Consider the following 20160-nt stretch of genomic DNA (forward strand, 5'->3'; position numbering starts at 1 on the left):
ACTGTCCATCCAGCTATTTTTATACCACTGACATGTCTCATCGACTGACATGATGAAACATGACCTGGCACATACAATGTAAATAACGTAGTCACATATTTCTTTGCTTTATTGTGCTAAAATTAGCTAAACAGTCTCAAATTGTGCCAAAGTTAGTAATGAACAAGTACACTTTCAATATATTTGTAGATATTTAAAAACACATACATTGTGTCAACCTTATTTTTTAAAAAAACTCTTTCCCTCTCTTTTAAATTCAAGTAAAATGCTTCACCTTTGTTGGAAATGTAAATGTTTGCATGAAATTTTGAACACATTGGACAAAATATCAATTTGTGGCACTAAAATATGCTTCAATCTATTTTCATTGACCTGAACAAGAATTTGGAACACATCAATTTGAATTTTTCATTTAACAGGCCAGCAAAAAGAAAACTGAGGTACTCATTCTATAGATTAATCGTGATAAACTATTCAGTCTGACTCCCAAAGTAGCGAAAAGATTCTAATTATGACATACTAAGTTTAGACGGGGGGAAAAAACATAGTTAAGGTCAATAAAATCCCCAAGTTTTAACAGTTGTTACACAGGATATTTAGTCAACTTTTAAGAAAATGAATGATCAGTTACATATTTAAAACTGTATAGCGTTTTGTTTTATTAAGGACTTGGGCTCATTGAAATCTCTAGAAATGTTTGAGTTTGGTCTTAATTTGGAAGTAAATCAGTCAGTCCAAAACACGCACTGTGAAAGCAAAAAGGATGGAGATTCCTTTTTGGTGTGAGCATATTACTGTTTTGTGGAAACAGAACATATAGTCCAAAACAGAAGCAAACTGTCGAAATTTAACACCTTTGTTTGGAAAAAAAAATGGTTTCGTTCTCCTTAATAACTTCATTATACCATCACTTAAAGAAAAAACAGAATTAAACTTCAATGATCACGAACTAACTTGGAAAACAAATTGAACAACTAAAACACAACTACTTTTATGGAAAGCTCTCTTCCTGTATTAATATGGGATTACTGTCCCACAATGGCAGCAAGTACCTCTCTTTGATGCAAACTCTGAAGTGAAAGCACACCAATAAAGTCGTTATACAAACGTGGTTTTATCATGTATAAAAACAGGATGTGTTAGATAAAATCAATTAGATAAATTGTCTGATAGAATCTGTGGAGAGAGAAAGCATTAACATTTCAAGCCCAATATTACCCTTCTTCAGTAGTCTTATCACTGTTTCTACGTTTCTGAATTGACACAAATTCTTCATCTACTGTAAATTAAAACTTTTTTGACAAAGTAAAATTTGCATAATTTAGAATTGGCTACTTATATTCAACTAAGTCACAATTAAAATATGAATTAATTAGGTAATCAGTTGGAATGATATAGATGCTGCAGTTAAAATGAGTAATTCAGGAAATCTGTTTGGCCCGTATTGCACCATGAACACTAGTGCCAAAAGCCATAAGATGTATTAGTCATCATTTTTGCATAAACTGCTTTTTCCTTATGCTTAGTCCAATTCAGTAAGTGCCAAAACCACACACTGTTTAACACAATTGGTGCAAATTTTCAAATGTTGTGCACAGCAATGAGTACAAAATATAACATCATCTTGGGATTTGTGCTTTTGAGTGATGCTATAAATGAGACAGTTAATGGTGTACTTGGATTGAGTTTTAGGCTTTCTATTGTCAGGAAATAATTAGTTACTAACGTTAAAGTTTCAATGCTTAAACACAGTAAAACTAATGGATTAGAAAGCAATGTTGTAATGTGAGAATTTGGTGCAAATATGGAAATGCTGACATCACACAGCATGCGTGTTAACTTTCTTCTGAAACTCTATTTGCACTCTTTGTGAAATGGGCTGCCAGTTAAGAAAAGTTGGCATCAAATCAGCATACTTAAATGGGTTAAATCCTGATGAGGGTGGCAAGTGGGAATTAGAGTCAAGCTCTACTGCACTGTTGTGTCATATTGGATCCAGAATCTGCTCCTGATCCAGACTCAGAGAGATGACCTGGGAGGTGTGTTACTTGATTTAAAAATCACACAACACCAATTCGTAGTCCACCAGGTATATTTGGAAGCCCTAGCTTTCAGAGCGCTACTCCTTCATCAGGTGGCTGTGGAGAATAAGTTTGTAAGACACAACATACAGCAAAAGTGTCTTACAATCTTATGAAGGGGCAGCACTCCGAAAACTAGGGCTTCCAAATAAATCTGTTGGACTACAACCTTGTGTTGAGTGATTTTTAACTTTGTACACCCTAGTCCAACACCGACATCTCCAAATCATGGGGGGCATGGAGGGGAACAGACTGGGTGAGGGATCTGTTACCAGGAGGGGAACTGATCGGTGAGAGGGAGGTGGTGACTGAGATATCGATAGATGAAAGCCTTGAAGGCACCAAGGTCAGTGATATGGGAGATGTGTTAAAAGTGTTACACTCCATCGCAAACTCTCTTCTGCCTGCTAAAAGATCTCCAATTTTGAGGTGAGTTCACCAAAGGTCTCAATCTTCAGTTTTCCCAAAGAAGCACAGAATTGTTCAGTCATATCCATCAGGAAACAAGGAAAGTCAAAAGGAATTAATAATCAATTAATATTTAATCAATGCTTTAAAACAGCATAAAAGAAATTACAAAACGTATGCATCTCTCAACTAAAACAGAATAAAATGTTTCGGATGTAGAAAAAGGCCTGAAACTGCCATCATTATCAATTTCATGATGTGGAGGTACCGGTGTTGGACTTGGGTGGACAAAGTCATAAGTCACAAACACCAGGTTATAGTCCAACAGCTTTATACAAAGTCACAAGCTTTCAGAGTGTAGCCCTTCACCTAATGAAGGGTCTACACTCTGAAAACTTGTGATTTCAAATAAACGTGTTGGACTATAACCTGGTATCGTGTGACTTCTGACGTTATCAATTTCAACTGCACTCTCATTTTTCTTCATGTGTACATCATAACATTTTCTACTTAAAGCAATTATTTTGAATCCCACAATAGTGCAGCATTCTATTTTCAGGTGAATCAGCATGTTTTCCACTGTGCATATGCACAGTGCTAGTGATGTCACACTGCATAGTGTAATGAAGTCATTGGTTTGTGACGTGCATGCCCAGCGCTGATGACATAATACCTCCAAAAATGACATCATCTGTTCGGGTCTGTGCATGCATGACACCATTGCAGCACTACTAAGTGTGCATTGCAAACATTTGAGGGCTTCAGCAGTCAGATCCTTAGCAAATCAAGCAGCAATTTATTCAACATTGTTACAATGTAGGCCAGTATCTTCAGTTCTAAACATTTATGGAATCTGGTGCTGTTAGTAAGTTCAGTTTGAAATCCCTTAATCAGACAAAGTGTGGTGAATGAGGTCAGTAAATTCACAAACAAAATTCTAGAACTCTCTAGGAGCACTAGAACTGCACCTGTATTATATGGACTTGCAGTGGTTCAAAAAGGCAACTCACCAACATCTTCCCAAGGGCAATTGGGGATGGTCAATAAATGTGGGTCTAGCCTGACGTACACATTCTGTGAATAATAAATTAAGAGTGTACAAGTCCAAATAACCATTTGGGAATGTGACAGATGACCAAATGTCCTGGACATTCTGGAATTTTGTTGCTTGTTCTCTGGCTTAAGCTTCTGGTATGCCATTTCACTCTGTTTTATTTTGTTTCTGTGCACAGGCAATAGCCTGGGGTGAAGGAAGGAAGGAGAGGTCCAGGCAGTTTTGAAAGGGATACGTGGTTGAGTCAGATACTAGGGACATGAAAAACCTTCAGCCCGACAACCAGTGGTGATTGGAATGAGGTCAGCCAATTGGATCTCATGGAGTTGGAGTTCCCTGATTGGGGCTATTAACCTGGTTCAATCAGGGAGTCCTGTCTGATAGATATAAAAAGGTGTGTTTACACCTGCACACACACAACATGGGTGCGGGGGAATAAATAAGCACTACCGCAGTTAGGCGATAGTGTGGAGAAAAAGAAAAAAAAACAGGAGTGTCAGGGGTTATGTTCATTCTAGGAGCCAGCTCTGAGCTAGCTGGGTCAGCATCATGTACTATGCAGATGTAAATAAAGAGTGACTTGGTCAGTGCATATCAGCCTTCATGGAGTTATTTCAGTCACCACCTCCCCCTTCTCTCATTCTCAAGAGAAAGCCTCACTCTGAAAGACTCATCAGCATCACCCACTTACATAGAGGCACAACATGTAATATTCCCTCACACCATAGCTTCCAGAGTTAGTTGCTCCAGAATATGATATAAGTTAAATTATGAAAACGTGGTGTGAATTTGACAAGGATAGAATGCTTGACAAGGATAGAACATCATGCTACAAGGGATTGAATTTTTTGTTAGCCATGTTCCCATGTTAATGTTGATCTGTCTCTCTGCACCTTCTCAGCAGCTGTAGCATTGTATGCTGCACTCTGTTCTGTTATCCTGATGCACTTGTATAGCATGATCTGGCTGCAAAGCATGTAAGACAATGCTTTTCACTGTATCTTGGTACATGTGACAGTTATAAAATCATACAAATCAAATCAGATCAGACTGTTAAGCTGACTCACAAATGCATTATGCATAGTTTACTTGCTGCCTTACTTTCCATCGTATAAATGTTTGGTAGTACAGAACTTGAATATTAGCAAAGATTGTTATCTTGAATGCATCAAGCCAATTTACAAAACAAGGGAACATAACAGTTATACTTTATGTGAAGTGTGCTGATTGGTTGTCAGTAGATTCTGATTGGTAAAGGCATATCAATGAAGTTAATGATAACTGACAGTTAATTGCCAACCATTGTTCAAATTTTAAACAGGCCAGGATAACTGATTTGTGAGGGAATTGCCTATCACCTATTTTGTTCATTTGAGACAGTGGCAGTGAGCGTATATATTCTTTCCGTCTGCAAAGTACAGGGCCCCGTGCATCAATAAATGTAACTTTCATGACATGTAACTATGCTACATCTTGAGCCTGGCTGACCATCTCAACTTGGTTGGCATCATAATCTTTTTGCACACTCAGGTTGATGTAGCAAATGTTGTCCAAAATCATGGAATCACATCCAGAGTTGGACACTGCTATAAATTTTGCAAATGCAGACTGGTTGGTTATAAGTCAGTACCTTTCATGTTGTGGATAGCTGAAGGAATATACTGCCTGTTATGATCCACCTGTCACTTGTTTACATTTCTAACAATGAAATGGCACAGAAGCTCATATCATTTTACTCATTTATGTAGTGTGCAGAATGTCATTTTGGCTTGAGGCAGCTTATGTTGCTACTGAATGGTATTTTTTGTAAATTCTTAGAAATAATCAGTGTAAGACTAGAAGCTTCAACAAAATGTGTTTCTTCACCAATTTCCTTTGTTTCTGAGCTATCCTATGCTCTGTGAGCATCACTTCCTGATCAGCTCAAACAAAAAATCCTTAATAAAACTGCATCATTTTAATTTTAACAAACCTAATATTATTAGCAGCATTACTCAAAAAAGTTTATTAATGCCAGAATTTTTTGTACCTATAACCAATGGCTGTTGGCACATAGCATTACCCTAAGTGCAGGAGAGGTACCTGATGCCATTCAAGCTGGAATTGGCTCTTTCACAAGAACAAACATTGTTAAGACTTTCCAATTCTTCCCAGTTTCAGCAAGAAGAATGCAAAGTAAACAGAGCTAGTTACAAAAACAGTAACCGTCATTTACTTGGTCCTAAAACTGACCATTCAGTGTCAAAACTAGATTTTTCCCTTAAATAAAGATCATTCAACTTGCACACAAATACAATACACATTGTTTAAAAACTACATAACATTATTTCCAGAAGTAAATTTTCCTAACTTTTATAAATATATACTGGAGAAAATGAAGGGGGCTTTGTTTACAATATTAGATAACAGACTATCTTGACAGAAGAATGTAGAGCTTCTGTTGATGTACCTCAAGACAATGACATCACAAACAATACTGAATGTTATTTAATCACAGTTTCTAATTAGTGCCTCATCTATTGCAGCTTAACATTTATAAAACTATTTACTGTACAATAAACTGAAAGCAACATTTCTTTTTGAAAGTATTTTCAACAGATTTTGTTCTTGGATGTCTTTTTTTGTTTTTTTTTTACAAACTTTGAAATATAAACTGTACAAATTAGTTTAACATTAATCTATGCTACACTGCCTCTACAAGAGTTCGACATATAGTGAAGTGTAGGTTTTAATACATTCGAACAATGCAGTGACTACAAAAACAGTTCTCTAAATTTACAAAATATATCTGTACCATCACAATATGTAACTTCAGTTAAACCATGTTTAAAAAATCAGCAGTAAGAGACTATGCTGCAAATAATTAAAAGGCTTTGTGCTGATCATACATCATCAGCTGGTAATGGAAGGATACCTCCCCTTCCTCTTGTGAAAAATGCCATCTTCTCCCTGTAAGAACATGGATAATTCACAATCAAAAATATTGGCAATTTATGAAAAATACTTTGCACTGGTCTGTTCGGTAACACATTTGTTATTTTTATGCAAATTGCAAATGTAGATGTAACTAGTTAGGAACAGCAACTGTCCAAACAAAGTATAGCTGAGTTTGAAAGATTAAAGAAAACAGGCAGCATTTAAACAGATAGAAAGTGGGGACTGCAGAGGTTGGAGCTCAGAGTTGAGAGTGTAGTGCTGGAAAAGCACAGCAGGTCAGGCAGCATCCGAGGAGCAGAAGAATCAACGTTTCATGATGAAGGGCTTATGCCTGAAACGTTGATTTAAACGGATGTCTCCAGAGGATTAAGAGGAGCAGGTTGTTGTCCCGACAATTTAACTATGAGCAATTAACCCTTGCTGGGCAGTTATGAAAAACACACCAAGCATAGCTTCGCACTATTTGAGGTTGGAGGGGGAAACCAAAAACAAAAATGGGAACTTAGCCACTGAATCACACTTCTTCAACTCTTAAGCACTAGTACAAAACTTCAGTGCTAGATGAGGTGTTGGCTGGAAAGATATGGGAGCAGAAAAGAAAGCAATTAATCTGAAAAAAGGAAAACACCGCTGTTCAATGCAGCAGGTGAAATGATTCCCACTGCTAGTTATAACTCACCAGAATGATTGCATCTCTAGGGGCTCTTTTTGACTCTGTTCTCGTAACTTGTTCACCTCTTTCGATGTTTTCTTCATAAGCCTTTGAACTTTGTTCTCCTGTTTCTGTTGTTCTTTTGTTTGCTCCGCCTGATGCAATGAGAAAATAATACTTTCTAACTTATTTCACTTAAATTAAGTTGCATTATATCCAAGGAAGCAGTACTACATTCATCAATGAGGTTCTTAAAAATAGTGGTCTCGCTCTGACAGCAAGCGCATGATAAAAATCTAATAGTTTTAATTCATTCTTATGAAAATCTTAGTAAGGAGAAATTTTTCATGTTTTCTGTTAACCTTATTATTCCAGATGGAAGAAATAAATATATTCTTGAAATTTAAAAATGGCTATCTGGTAATTATGAAAAACAATGCTAAGGGAGAACTATATCTAAAGGAATCATTAATCTATATTCTACACACTAAAATTCTGGTCACCATTGAGACTTTACCATATACTTTTTCTCACAGCTAATAAAAATCAATTTCCAAAAGACAACCTCACACTTTCTACAAACTGACTTTGCATCCAAATTCAATGCATGCACCCATATAAATAGCAGTGATCAGACGGAGTTTTCTGGGTAAGGTGAGTGTTTCATGACAATGGCTGCATTGGAGAACAGGAGCAAGGGAAGATCAGACTGGGGAGAAGCTACAGTAGGTGATGATTGTTGTGATAATGTACTATCAATATTCAACTTCCATCATTTGACTTTAATACTGTACATGATGAGGCTGTCATACAGTAAAACTGCTTTTAAAAAATGACATTACTAATCTAAAAGCCCAAGGAAACCATCTGGAATATAACAAATTGGTTGTATTGGAATTATCATTTTCATCAAGGGGCAATGAAACCTGATTGAGATGGTAAAAAATTTGCATCTCTTGTTTTACTCAAACGTGCATGATAAATTCACACATTGAGATAAAAGGCTGATGAAAACTACCAGCTTGGAGTGAATGATTGCACACATATCAACAATACGTCAACAACAGCCTTTGAACAATGGGGAGAGAGCAAGCCAGTTGATTGTAGACTGACAACGACAATGATACTGAAAGTTAATCATTTCTCAATCTCAGAAACCAATGCTAGTGAAAAGCTTGCAAAAACTACCATTCACCAAAAAGACAAATTATCTGCAAGCTTCACCACTCCTGAAGAAACAAGACACCATTAGACTTTGATTCCACTCCTGCAGCATCAAGTACTCCTGAAAACTTTAAAATGCAAACCTTCCTGTCGACAAAGGCATCTTTGTCCGCACTCCTCCTTTGTTTTGAGCTTATTACCTGTGTTTGCAATTAAATATCATGTTTTTTTTCTATATATAGGTAATAAAATTCTACTCTTGTTCACTCAAGTGTATGATGGAGTCATTTTTCCTTCATTTTTGATCTGGTAACTAAGTTTAATGGAAGTATAACTATATGCAAAAAAACAAATAAAATATTAGTTGCGACCAGCCAGGAGGGATTTAACAAAAAGAGGGAAGCCAATCACCCCTCCTCACCTGGTTGGATTAAGCAGGAAACAGGTTGCGTGGAGACAGGCTTCAATGAAGCAACTACCTATGCAGGGTTTTGTTTGTGGGGGAGGAGCTAAGAGAAATATACTGAAAATTTACTGTCCCTCTTTTGCTAAACATTTCCAGAAGGAACTATATTTACTTACAAAATCTAAAATGTGCTCACTGATCCACTGGGTGAAAAAAACTGAATGTGGTCCCTCACACAACAAGATTGAAGAGCCTTGTTTTAGGTTGACTAGGTTCCACATAACGGCAGAAGTTGTTCAGTGCAAGGAGACTTGAAGTTGCAGGACCATTGGCATTGATGTACTTTTATCATTAGTTGCAGCCTCGAAGTTCAGCGTAAATTCGGGAGTTAAGAGGAAGGAGAAGGGAGCAGCTGAAGAAGACCCCAGGCACTAAGGTAAGGACAGAGTCCGGGAGACATGGAGAATATAGGGTGAAAGCAAAATCGTTGAGGGAAAGGCCCTGTGCACATACAGACCACAGAGGAGCAACTCTGTGACAAAAATGATAAAGTAGAACTGGCAACATTAAATATATATATTGTCATGACTATATTTATGATTTAAAGGGAAACACTTCAAGTAATACTATGTTAAATGGACACTTGCTGTATTGCCAGCCCACAATGTTCACTCTCCCAGCAAACCTGACTCAGCAAGCGACTATTTTATTTTTCATACTTGAGCATTAGTTTGAAAAAGATTCAGGCAATAAAGTTATAGCCTTTGAAACATCATGATTCATTAATATTGATGAGCTGCATTTGGAAATCTGCATATTTAGTGAAGGCTTTGTTTCTCCTCTCTCCACCTCTGCTGGATCCAGGCATATTGTATTTTCAGCGCCTCCCAAGATTACAGCAATATCCTTAGCTACCTTTATCCAATATATAAGCTTTGCATTGATGGTTCTAGGAATGTTATTTAGGAAACTACCCAAAACATACTCAAGAAACTTATCACAATCAAATGTACGTTAAAATAGCCTATTAAAAAACATTGCTTTTGCTATAGAGTTCATGGTAGTCTAATCCCAGAATTTATATGTTCTATCCCTTAACTGCCTCTGTCAGGGGACTGATACACAACTTCCATGACATAATAGTGGCCTCAGGACATACAATATTAATTCAAACAGACATAGACACATGAAAGAAATGCAAAGAAGTAAACAGAGCAAAGTCTGGTTTTACAAATTTTTTAAATCTATGATACAGGATGCAAAATTACAATTCTGAAATAGCAATGAAAAGGAGCTCCTCACAACTTTCAGAATTATACATGAAAAATTTAAAATATCTAATATAATTGCAACTGTGAAACTTTTTATAACAATATATTTTTCATCTATTATGAAATAAAATGAAGTAAATACTGCTTTACAATGTTACATTGCTAAAATAATGAAGCCATGCTCATCTTGCAAGTATTTTGGCTCTGCAATACCACATTTCTGCTAATAGGGGTTCTTGCTAAATAACACAAGTCATAATGGAAAAGTACACCAACCCAATTAGGTTAGAGTGAATTGGCCACACTAAACTGCCCATAGTGTTAGGTCCATTAATCAGAGGGAAATGGGTCTGGGTGGATTACTCTTCGGAGGGTTGGTGTGAACGTTTTGGTCTGAATGGCCTGTTTTCACACTGTATATGATCTAAAACTTATTAATAAAGAGTCATCAAATAATTTCCTATTATATGACTTAGAAAGAACTTTGCAGTCAAAAAGATTATGTTCTAAAATGTCATTGAGCTCTGAAAATGCAACAGGATCAGATGGGTCGGTGGGCCAAGGAGTAGCAGATGGGAATTTAATTTAGATAAGCGAGGTGCTACATTTTGGAAAGTCAAATCAGGGCAGGACTTATACACTTAATGGTAAAGTCCTGGGAAGTGCTGCTGAATACAGAGACATTGGAGTGCACGTTCAGAGTTCCTTGAAAGGACAGGCAGACAGGATAGTGAAGGCGGCATTTGGTATACTTGCCTTTATTGGTCAGTGCATTCAGTATACGAGTTGGGAGGTCAATTGCGGTTGCACAGGTTATTGGTAGCGCCACTGTTGGAATACTGTGTTTAATGCTGGTTTCCCTGCTACAGGAAGGCTATTGTGAAACTTGAAAGCGTTCAGAAAAGATTTACAAGGATGTTACCAGAGTTGGAGGGTTTGAGCTACAGGGAGAGGCTGAATCAACTGTGGCTGTTTCCCCAAATGAGAATGACCTTGTAGATGTTTATAAAATCATGAAGATAGGTTGAAAAGCCAAGGTCTTTCTCCAGGGTAGCAGAGTCCTAAACCAGAGGGCATAGGTTTATGGTGAGGGGAGATATTTAAAAAAGACGTTTTTATGCAGAGGGTAGTGCGTGTATGGAACGAGCTGCTAGAGGAAGTTTTGGAAGCTGGCAAAATTACATTTAAAAGGCATCTGGATGGGAATATGAATAAGAAGGGTTTAGAGGGATATGGGCCAACTGCTAGCAATGGAACTTGGTTAGCTTAGGATAACTGGTCAGCATGGAAGAGTTGGACTATTGGGTCTGTTTTCATGCTGTACAGCTCTGTGACTCTATGACTCTAAAATGATTATGGCAATCTTGCAGGCAATTGGTCCACCAACTCAACAAAATATTGTTACTTCCTGATTCATAGGTCAAAGAAAGTTAAGGATTCCTTCATAATCAATGAGAGGTTTATAGTTGCAACTCTTAACTTTCAGTTCAGAAAGTTAAGAAAATTAAGCAGTACGCATCATCTGGGTCATTGCCCTCACCTAACTACTGTGCACAACTGAAAAATAATAACATTAATACACTACCTGTTTTTCAACTTGCTTCAACAAGGTTTGAAACCTCTCATCCTCTTTCACCCACTGAGGCAGTTCTGTCTCTCCTCTGGCTTTGGCCTCATCAATTTGTCGTGTCAGGTCCCTCAAAGTATCGAGTTCCTGTGTTAGCCTGCGCTGCCTGGTCCTTGATGCCTGTAGATCCAATTCCAAATCCAAAGAGGTTCGCATCAGCCTTTCTGATCCTACCCTTCTGATTGAAGGCTGGAAAATACAAAATTTACATCATGAATTTCTTTGAGTGGGAAATCTAATGACTTACAACTTATATGCACTTATAAACTGGAAGCCAACAAATTCAATAATACCCTTCTGTGTTGTCAAAGAATAACAGAATTAAACTACTTGTTTATATCAGGTGAAATGCTGAGGTATACAAAGTATTAAACTAAATGTAAACTTTCTAGTATTATAAGTAATTAGCTCATGCTTAAGTTTCACAGTTCATTTTCATATTTTCTAACCTTTTTACCCCAAGTTCTTTTAGTTGTTATGTATTAGATCATTTGTATGAATTAATCACAACTCCCTCTAATGTTGAGAATTCTTTTCCCACCAAACCTGGGAGATGGGTGGTGTAACCCAATCTAATAGTTATTTTCAATTAAATCTAACTACCCCAATAATTCAATAATATTTCACTTCACGTCAAATCTCTCAGCTTAAAATATCAAGCAAATTCACTTCACAGAAATTGAACCAACATTCAATTAATGGTTGCGTGGTCTAATACATACATAGGGAAAACTTAAATGCCTTCCTCCCAGAAGTTTGGACATGGAGAATCGGACAAAAGGATGACGATTGGGATCATTGCCATCATACCTTGCTGCTAATTAATGCCAACCTAAGATCGCATCTGACTACTGCTGGTATATACCAGAGGTGGACAGGGGTTGCATCACTCATGAATAAAATCCTGGCATTTTATTCTTGTAGACACAGAGAGGGTGGGAGTCCATCGTCAGACATTCACTTCCTGATCAAGGGACCACATATCTGGAAGAAGCATGGCCAGGTCAGTCACCCACCTGTCTTTGCTGATGCCTCCTTTTCCCCTCTTCTCTACCATAACACGATTGTTATGTACCTGGCCAGACCCCTCAAAATATTTCAAGAAGGTAGCCAAGACCCTAACTTTGTTAGTTGTTCTAAGCAGGTGTAACATAGATATTCTAGAAGAAATGTTGCTGGTCAAATCACTTATTTTTAAACAAAACGGAATTTATTTACGAGAATATTGATTGAAACACAAACAACAGAAAACAGAATACCGAATAACTCAACCTCTTCAAAAACCCAACAGATCATTCCAACATCATGATGCTGTTCCAAATACTTGCGACAATCCCCATAAACATCCCTTGGCACAAAAGGTAAAACCAAGTTCTTACAGGATAGAAGTCAGAGAGAGAGAGTACCAGGCTGGACCTGCTTATTTGGGTCCAGCAGCTTTTTTCCACACTACTGTTAAAAATCAAACCAGAGAAAGCCAAGCTGGAAGAAGTGGCCACTCCTCTTTCACTGATCATTTCACACTTACTAACAATATTTTCAATCTGCGATCTTCTCCATTCATTTAGCCTGTCTTGCATGCATTCTCAGTTTGGTGTCATCGACAAAAATTGGACATATTATAATTGGTCCTCACATTCAAATCATTTACATATATTGTCAACAGTCCTTTACAAAAGAATCTAACATTTTCCCTGTTTTAGATGTTAAAGTTATAGGTTCACCACTCTCTCTCTCTCTCTCCCCGTCTTCTTGAACAGTGGAATTACTTTCCAGCCAGTAGAAACCTTCCTAGAATATCTAGATTTATGAAACATAACCATCAATGCATCTACTATCTCTACTGTTACTTCCTGGAATAATACCATGTTACGAAGTTCATGTAGTCTAGGAAATTTACCAACTCTTAATCCAGCTAATTTTTCAAGTACTACCTCTATACTCACACTGATGTCTTCTATTTAGAGATGCCGGTGTTGGACTGGGGTGTACAAAGTTAAAAATCACACAAACCAGGTTATAGTCCAACAGGTTTAATTGGAAGTACACTAGCTTTCGGAGCGACGCTCCTTCATCAGGTGATCACCTGATGAAGGAGCGTCGCTCCGAAAGCTAGTGTGTTTCCAATTAAAACTGTTGGACTATAACCTGGTGTTGTGTGATTTTTAACTGATGTCTTCTAACTATTGCTACACAAGTGTCTTGGTTACCCTATATTTCTGGGAGATTTTCTGTAACATCTTCTCCAAAAACAGATGCAAAGTAACTTATTAGCTTCTGCACGCTAAATTCCCTGTCCCACCTGTAATGAGCCCACTTTTATCCTTGCTGATATTTTTTCTTTCACATATTAATAGAAACTTTCATAGTACATCTTTATATTTATTGTTACCTTGCATTTACGTCTTCTTTTCTATTTTCAGGTCAGTTTCTTGGTCCTCCTTTCCTGGGTCATAATCCTTAGGTATATCATTTTGATGGTACTCTTTTAAGTCATCTCCTTGTAATCTTTAATTTCCTTCATTAAAAGGTAATTAATAACCCCCCTCCTCTTTGAATAATTCTGCCCTAGAGACATGTGGATTTCTAGTGGAATCTCTGGCATCTCTTTTAAATACTAGCCTGTCCGCCTTAAGATCTTTTCATGTATTTTCCCAATCCAACCCAGCTGATCGGTCCTTCATATCCTCAGTTCCTTTGTTCAGATTTAACAACTTAGTTCCAGAATGAACTGTCACATTCAAATGTCAGTTAAAGAGCGGTCATATTATAACCATTACCACCGGTTCTGCTATAACATGGTAGTTCTGTTCTCATGCAACCCTGTGTTATAACAAATTCACTTAATAGCAGCACCATTTAAACTAATGGGGCCAGAATCGCTTTAAAAGTTCACACTTTCGAAACAGTCCCCAATTCTTCAATCGCATTATAGCAAAGTTGCACTAACGAAATGTACATTATAACAGAATGACCTGTATTTCCCAATGGTTCCTTTACAACATAGTTATTTATTTGTCTTCTCATTGCATAACACAAAATCCAAATTCACCCAATCCCTAATTGGCTCAACTTATTGTTCCACAAAACCAACTCATAAACAGAAATTCACCCCTCATAGTATTAATGCTGACTTGGTTAGCTCAATCTACATGCAAAGTCATTCACTGTTACTTCATTAAGTTTCCAATTTCCTAATTTCTCAAATGTTCAACACTACTACCATAGAAGAGCATCAGTATATGTTTCCCTTGCTGCTTCCCAGTTCTACCAAAAATGATTCTGCATCCTGATTCTCACTCTTACTAGTGTATCCCTGATGTCATCCCTTATTAGGTATGCCGGCCTGCCTTATTCTCCTTCTTGTATATTCATTTTAAATCTAGAATATACTTGCATGTTCAATTTCCAATCTCAGTCACCTTGCAACCATGTCTATGTGATGGCAAGTAAATCATATCAATTTATCTTAACATTTGAGTCATTGACCTTTTTGCAAGTGTTATGTGCATTATCTTCAGTTCAGCCTTTTCAATATTACTCTCTACTTTGATTCTACTGGATGCTTGCCAAGCCTAGTTTGTCTTCTATTTTTTTGATTACTATTCTTCTACTTCCTTTTACTAGTTTTGAAACTGAGTTCCATCTTAGGGTGCCACCCTCCTGCAAATCCAGCTTAAACTGTCCCCAAAGGGACAGTTATGTAACAGTTTTAGGACTAGCAATTGAGAGGGCCCAAATAAATAATTTGGAACATGAGTTCAAATGCTACCAAATGGGAATTTAATAACAGCTGATGGAATTTGTATTCCACCAACTAACGAAATTCTTTAGCGATGAGGAAGCTTGCATAAATTTTCAGAGAAACACACCTGATTCGCAAGTGCCCTCTAAGGAATGAAATCTGCCTTCTTACACAGTCAGAAGTCACACGGCACCAGGTTATAATGCAACAGACTGAAGTGAAATCACAAGCGTTTGGAATGCTGCTCCTTCGTCAGCGGCATTCCGAAAGCTTGTGATTTCAAATAAAACTGTTGGACTTTGACCTGGAGACTTCTAATTTTGTCCACCGCAGTCCAACACTAACACCTTCACAACACGGCTCCTTTACACAGTGTAACTTACACGTGACTTCAGGACCACAGCAATTTGATTAACTCTAAACTGTCCTCTGAAATGATTACATAAACCACTCAAGTGCAGCCCATAACGTCAAAAAAAGAAAAATAAAAGTAGAATCCTCCTTATTAACATGGAAATGCTTCTGCCAAAATTATGATAGCTGTCCTGCAGACCAGTGAAGCAACAGTGAGATACAGATGATCCCAACAATTCAGACTTTTCAGTCAACATTCAAAAGCTCTACATTGCCATCCCTGCACGGGGCACATTCCACTGACATAAGAGTTCTATCAAAGGTAGTTTTCCCAAGTGTCCAGATCCCATGAAGTATCTAACATCAGGTCAAACATGGGTAATAATACTTGCTGTTAGTCATCATCCATTGTCCTCTCTGAGGTCGTACACCATTTAAAAGAAATAAATGAGAGTAGAAGGATACAGAATGTTTAATTGGCAGGATAGGAGTTTTAATGTCTTACACTCACAGTGGCTCAGTGATATGACTGTTGGCTGAGAATTGAAAGAGTTACCTGTCATATTGGACTTGAAGCAAGGGGAAAGTGTCTGCATGAAATCATCCTCACAATTTACTGACTAAGAACAAATCTGCCCATTATTAATGGAGTCACAGTCATAGAGATATACAGCAGAGAAACAGATCTTTAGGTCCAAATCATCCATACCAACCAGATAGCCTAAAAAAAAACTAGTCCCATTTGCCAGCACTTGGCCCATATCTCTTCTAAACCCTTCCTATTCATATACCCATCCAGATGCCCTTTAAATGTTGTCATCGCACCAGCCTTCACTACTTCCTTATCAGGACATTCATCAGACTGATAAAAAATGTAATCAATGTTCACAGAGTCACAGAGATGTACAGCATGGAAACAGACTCTTCGGTCCAACTCGTCCATGCTGACCAGATACCCTGAATTAATCTAGTCCCATTTACCAGCACCCAGCCCATATCCCTCTAAACACTTCCTATTCATATATCCATACAGATGCCTTTTAAATGCTGTAATTGTACCAGCCTCCACCACATTCTCTGGCATCTCATTCCATACACTCACCACCCTCTGTGTGAAAAGATTGCCTCTTACATTTCTTTTAAATGCTTCCCCTCTCACCTTAAGCCTCTAGTTTTTCCCACCCTGGGGAAGAGACCTTGTCTATTCATCCTATCCATGACCCACATGATTGTATAAACCTGTATAAATCACCCCTCGCCTCTGACACTCCAGGGAAAATATTCACAGTCTATTGAGCCTCTCTCTTTAGCTCCAATCCGCCAATCCCGGCAATATCCTTGTAAATCTTTTCTGAACCCTCTCAAGTTTCACAACATCTTTCTGATAGAATTGCACGCAATATTCCAAAAGTGACCTAACCAATGTCCTGCACAACCACAACATGACCTCCCAAATCCTATACTCAGTAAACTGACCAATAAAGGAAAGCATACCAAACGCATTCTTCTCCAATCAACCTGCAACTCTACTTTCAAGGAGCTATGAACCAGCACTCCAAGGTCTCTTTGTTTGGCAACACTTCCTTGGACCTTACCATTAAGTGTATAAGTCATAGAGTCATAGAGATGTACAGCATGAAAACAGACCCTTCGGTCCAATCCGTCCACGCCAACCAGATATCCCAACCCGATCTACTCCCACCTGCCAGCACCTGGCACATGTCCCTCCAAACCCTTCCTATTCATGTACCCATCCAAATGCCTTTTAAATGTTACAATTATACCAGTCTCCACCACTTCCTCTGGCAGCTCATTCCATACACGTACCACCCCCTGCATGAAAAAATTGTCCCTTAGGTCTCTTTAATATCTTTCCCCTCTCACCCTAAACCTATGCCCTCTAGCACTGGACTTCCCCAGCCCAGGGAAAGACTTTGTCTATTTATCCTATCCATGCCCCTCATAATTTTGTAAATTTCCATAAGGTCACCCCTCAGCCTCTGACGTTCCAGGGAAAACAGTCCCAGCCTGTTCAACCTCTCCCCGTAGCTCAGATCCTCCAACCCTGGCAATATCCTTGTAAATCTTTTCTGAACCCTTTCAAGTTTCACAACATCTTTCCGATAGGAAGGAGACTAGAATTGCACGTAATATTCCAACAGTGGCCTAACCAATATCCTATACAGCCGCAACACGACCTCCCAACTCCTGTACTCAATACTCTGACCAATAAAGGAAAGTATACCAAACGCCTTCTTCACTATCCTAGCTACCTGCGACTCCACTTTCAAGGAGCTATGAACCTCCACTCAAAGGTCTCTTTGTTCAGCAACACTCCTAGGACCTTGCCATTAGGCATGCAAGCCCTGCCTTGGTTTGCTTTCCCAAAATGCAGTTTTTATCTAAATTAAACTCCATCTGCCATTCCTTAGCACATTGGCCCATCTGATCAAGATCCCGTTGTAATTTGAGGTAACCTTCTTCGCTGTCTACTATACCTCCCATTTTGGTGTCACCTGCAAACTTACTGACGATAACCTCTATGTTCACATCCAAATGATGAAAAGTAGTGGACTCAGCATCAATCCTTATGGCATACCAATGGTCACAGGCTTCCAGTCTGAAAAGCAACCTTCCCGCACCATCCTCTGTCTTCTACCTTCGAGTCAGTTCTGTATCCAAATGGCTAGTTCTCCCTGTATTCCATGAGATCTAACCTTGATAACCAGTCTCTCATGAGGAACCTTGTCAAATGCCTTACTGAAGTTCACGTAGATCACGTCTATTACCCCATATAGATCACCATCTATTTATAGAGTCATAGAGATGTACAGCATGGAAACAGACCTTTGGATCCAACCCGTCCATGCAGACCAGATATCACAACCTAATCTTGTCCCACCTGCCAGCACCGGCCCATAACCCCCCCAAAGCCTTCCTATTCATATACCCATCCAAATGCCTTTTTCCTCACTTTGTATATCTTCCATGTCCTTTTCCATAGTAAATACTGATGCAAAATACTCATTTAGTATCCCCCCAATTTCCTGCGGTTCCACACATAGGTTGCCTTGCTGTGAGGGGGCCTATTCTTTCCCTAATTACCCTTTTGTCTTTAATGTATTCATAAAACCCTTTGGATTCTCCTTAACTCTATTTGCCAAAGCTATCTCATGTCCCCTTTTGGCTCTCCTGATTTCTTTCTTAAGTATACTCCTATTGTCTTTATTCTCTAAAGGATTCACTCAATCTATCCTGTCTATATCTGTCATATCCTCCCTTTTTTTCTTAACCAAAACCTCAATTTCTCTAGTCATCCAGCATTCCCTATACCTACCAGCTTTTCCTTTCATCTTAATAGGAATATACTGTCTCTGGACTCTAATCTCATTTTTGAAGACTTCCCAATTTCTAGTCATCACTTTACATGCAAACACCTGCTCCCAATCAGCTTTTGAAAGTTCTTGCCTAATGCTGTCAAAATGAACTTTCCTCCAGTTTAGAACTTCGACTTTTAGATCCAGTCAATCCTTTTCCATCACTATTTTGAAACTCATAGAATTATGGTTGCTGGCCCCGTTGACACCTCAGTCACCTGCTCTGCCTTATTTCCCAAGAATAGGTCAGGTTTTGCACCTTCTCTAGTAGGTACATCCATGTACGGATGGTTGAAGGCACTGAGTCCACACAACATGCTACCAGTCGTACTGAAGACTTGAGTTTCAGAACAAACCACAGACCAGCTAAGCTTTTCCAGTGCAGCTGCAACACTGCCATCCATCCTGCAATGTGGAAAATTGCAGTTATGTCCTGTCTAAAGAAATGACAGATCAAATTCAGCTAATTATTGCCCTATCAATCAACTTTCAATCATCAAAGTGATAGAAGGCATCATGAAAACAAAGTGCTGGAGAGATTCAGCATACCTGTCAGCATGTGTGGAGAGTGAAATGAAGTCCAAAAGAAAAGTCATATTGGATTGAAAACATTAACTTTGCTCCTCTCTCTACAGATGTTGCCAGATCTCCTGAATTTCTCCAGCACTTTTTGTTTTCCTTCAGATCTCCAGCATCCACAATATTATGCTTTTATTCAATAGGAGGTGTTGCCGACCTTGCTATTGTGCAATACTTACACAATAATTATGTGTTCACTCATGCTAACTTCGGGTTCTACCAGGACCACTCAGCTCCAGATCTCATCACAACATTGGTACAAAATGGACAAAGGAGCTGAACTTAAGTGAAGTATGAATTGAATGACTGCCTTTGACATCAAGCATTAACGGACCAAGTAGAACAAAGAAGGGTACAGCACAGGAACAGGCCCTTTGGCACACTAAGACTGCATGGATGCATGATTCCTTTCTAAACTCAAATGCTTTTTCCTGTATGCAGTCTGTATCCCTCCTTGCCCTGCCTATTCACATATCCGTCAAGATACCTCTTAAATGTTTCTATT

General features: G+C 38.4%; 1 protein-coding gene across 1 annotated transcript in view; it reads right to left on the reverse strand.

Moving 5' to 3' along the window:
- Positions 1 to 248: 248 nt before the first annotated feature.
- wwc1 (WW and C2 domain containing 1) overlaps positions 249 to 20160 on the reverse strand; it is a 137385-nt gene continuing 117473 nt past the window's right edge. The window contains exons 21-23 of the mRNA XM_060837334.1: positions 11559 to 11789; positions 7160 to 7287; positions 249 to 6492 (exon numbers count right to left, since the gene is read on the reverse strand). Coding sequence (XP_060693317.1) covers positions 6426 to 6492; positions 7160 to 7287; positions 11559 to 11789 — 426 coding nt within the window. The 3' untranslated portion in view covers positions 249 to 6425. The remainder of the gene's footprint in view (positions 6493 to 7159; positions 7288 to 11558; positions 11790 to 20160) is intronic.

Source organism: Hemiscyllium ocellatum, chromosome 16 (assembly GCF_020745735.1).
Source record: "Hemiscyllium ocellatum isolate sHemOce1 chromosome 16, sHemOce1.pat.X.cur, whole genome shotgun sequence".
Taxonomy (NCBI): Eukaryota; Metazoa; Chordata; class Chondrichthyes; order Orectolobiformes; family Hemiscylliidae; genus Hemiscyllium; species Hemiscyllium ocellatum.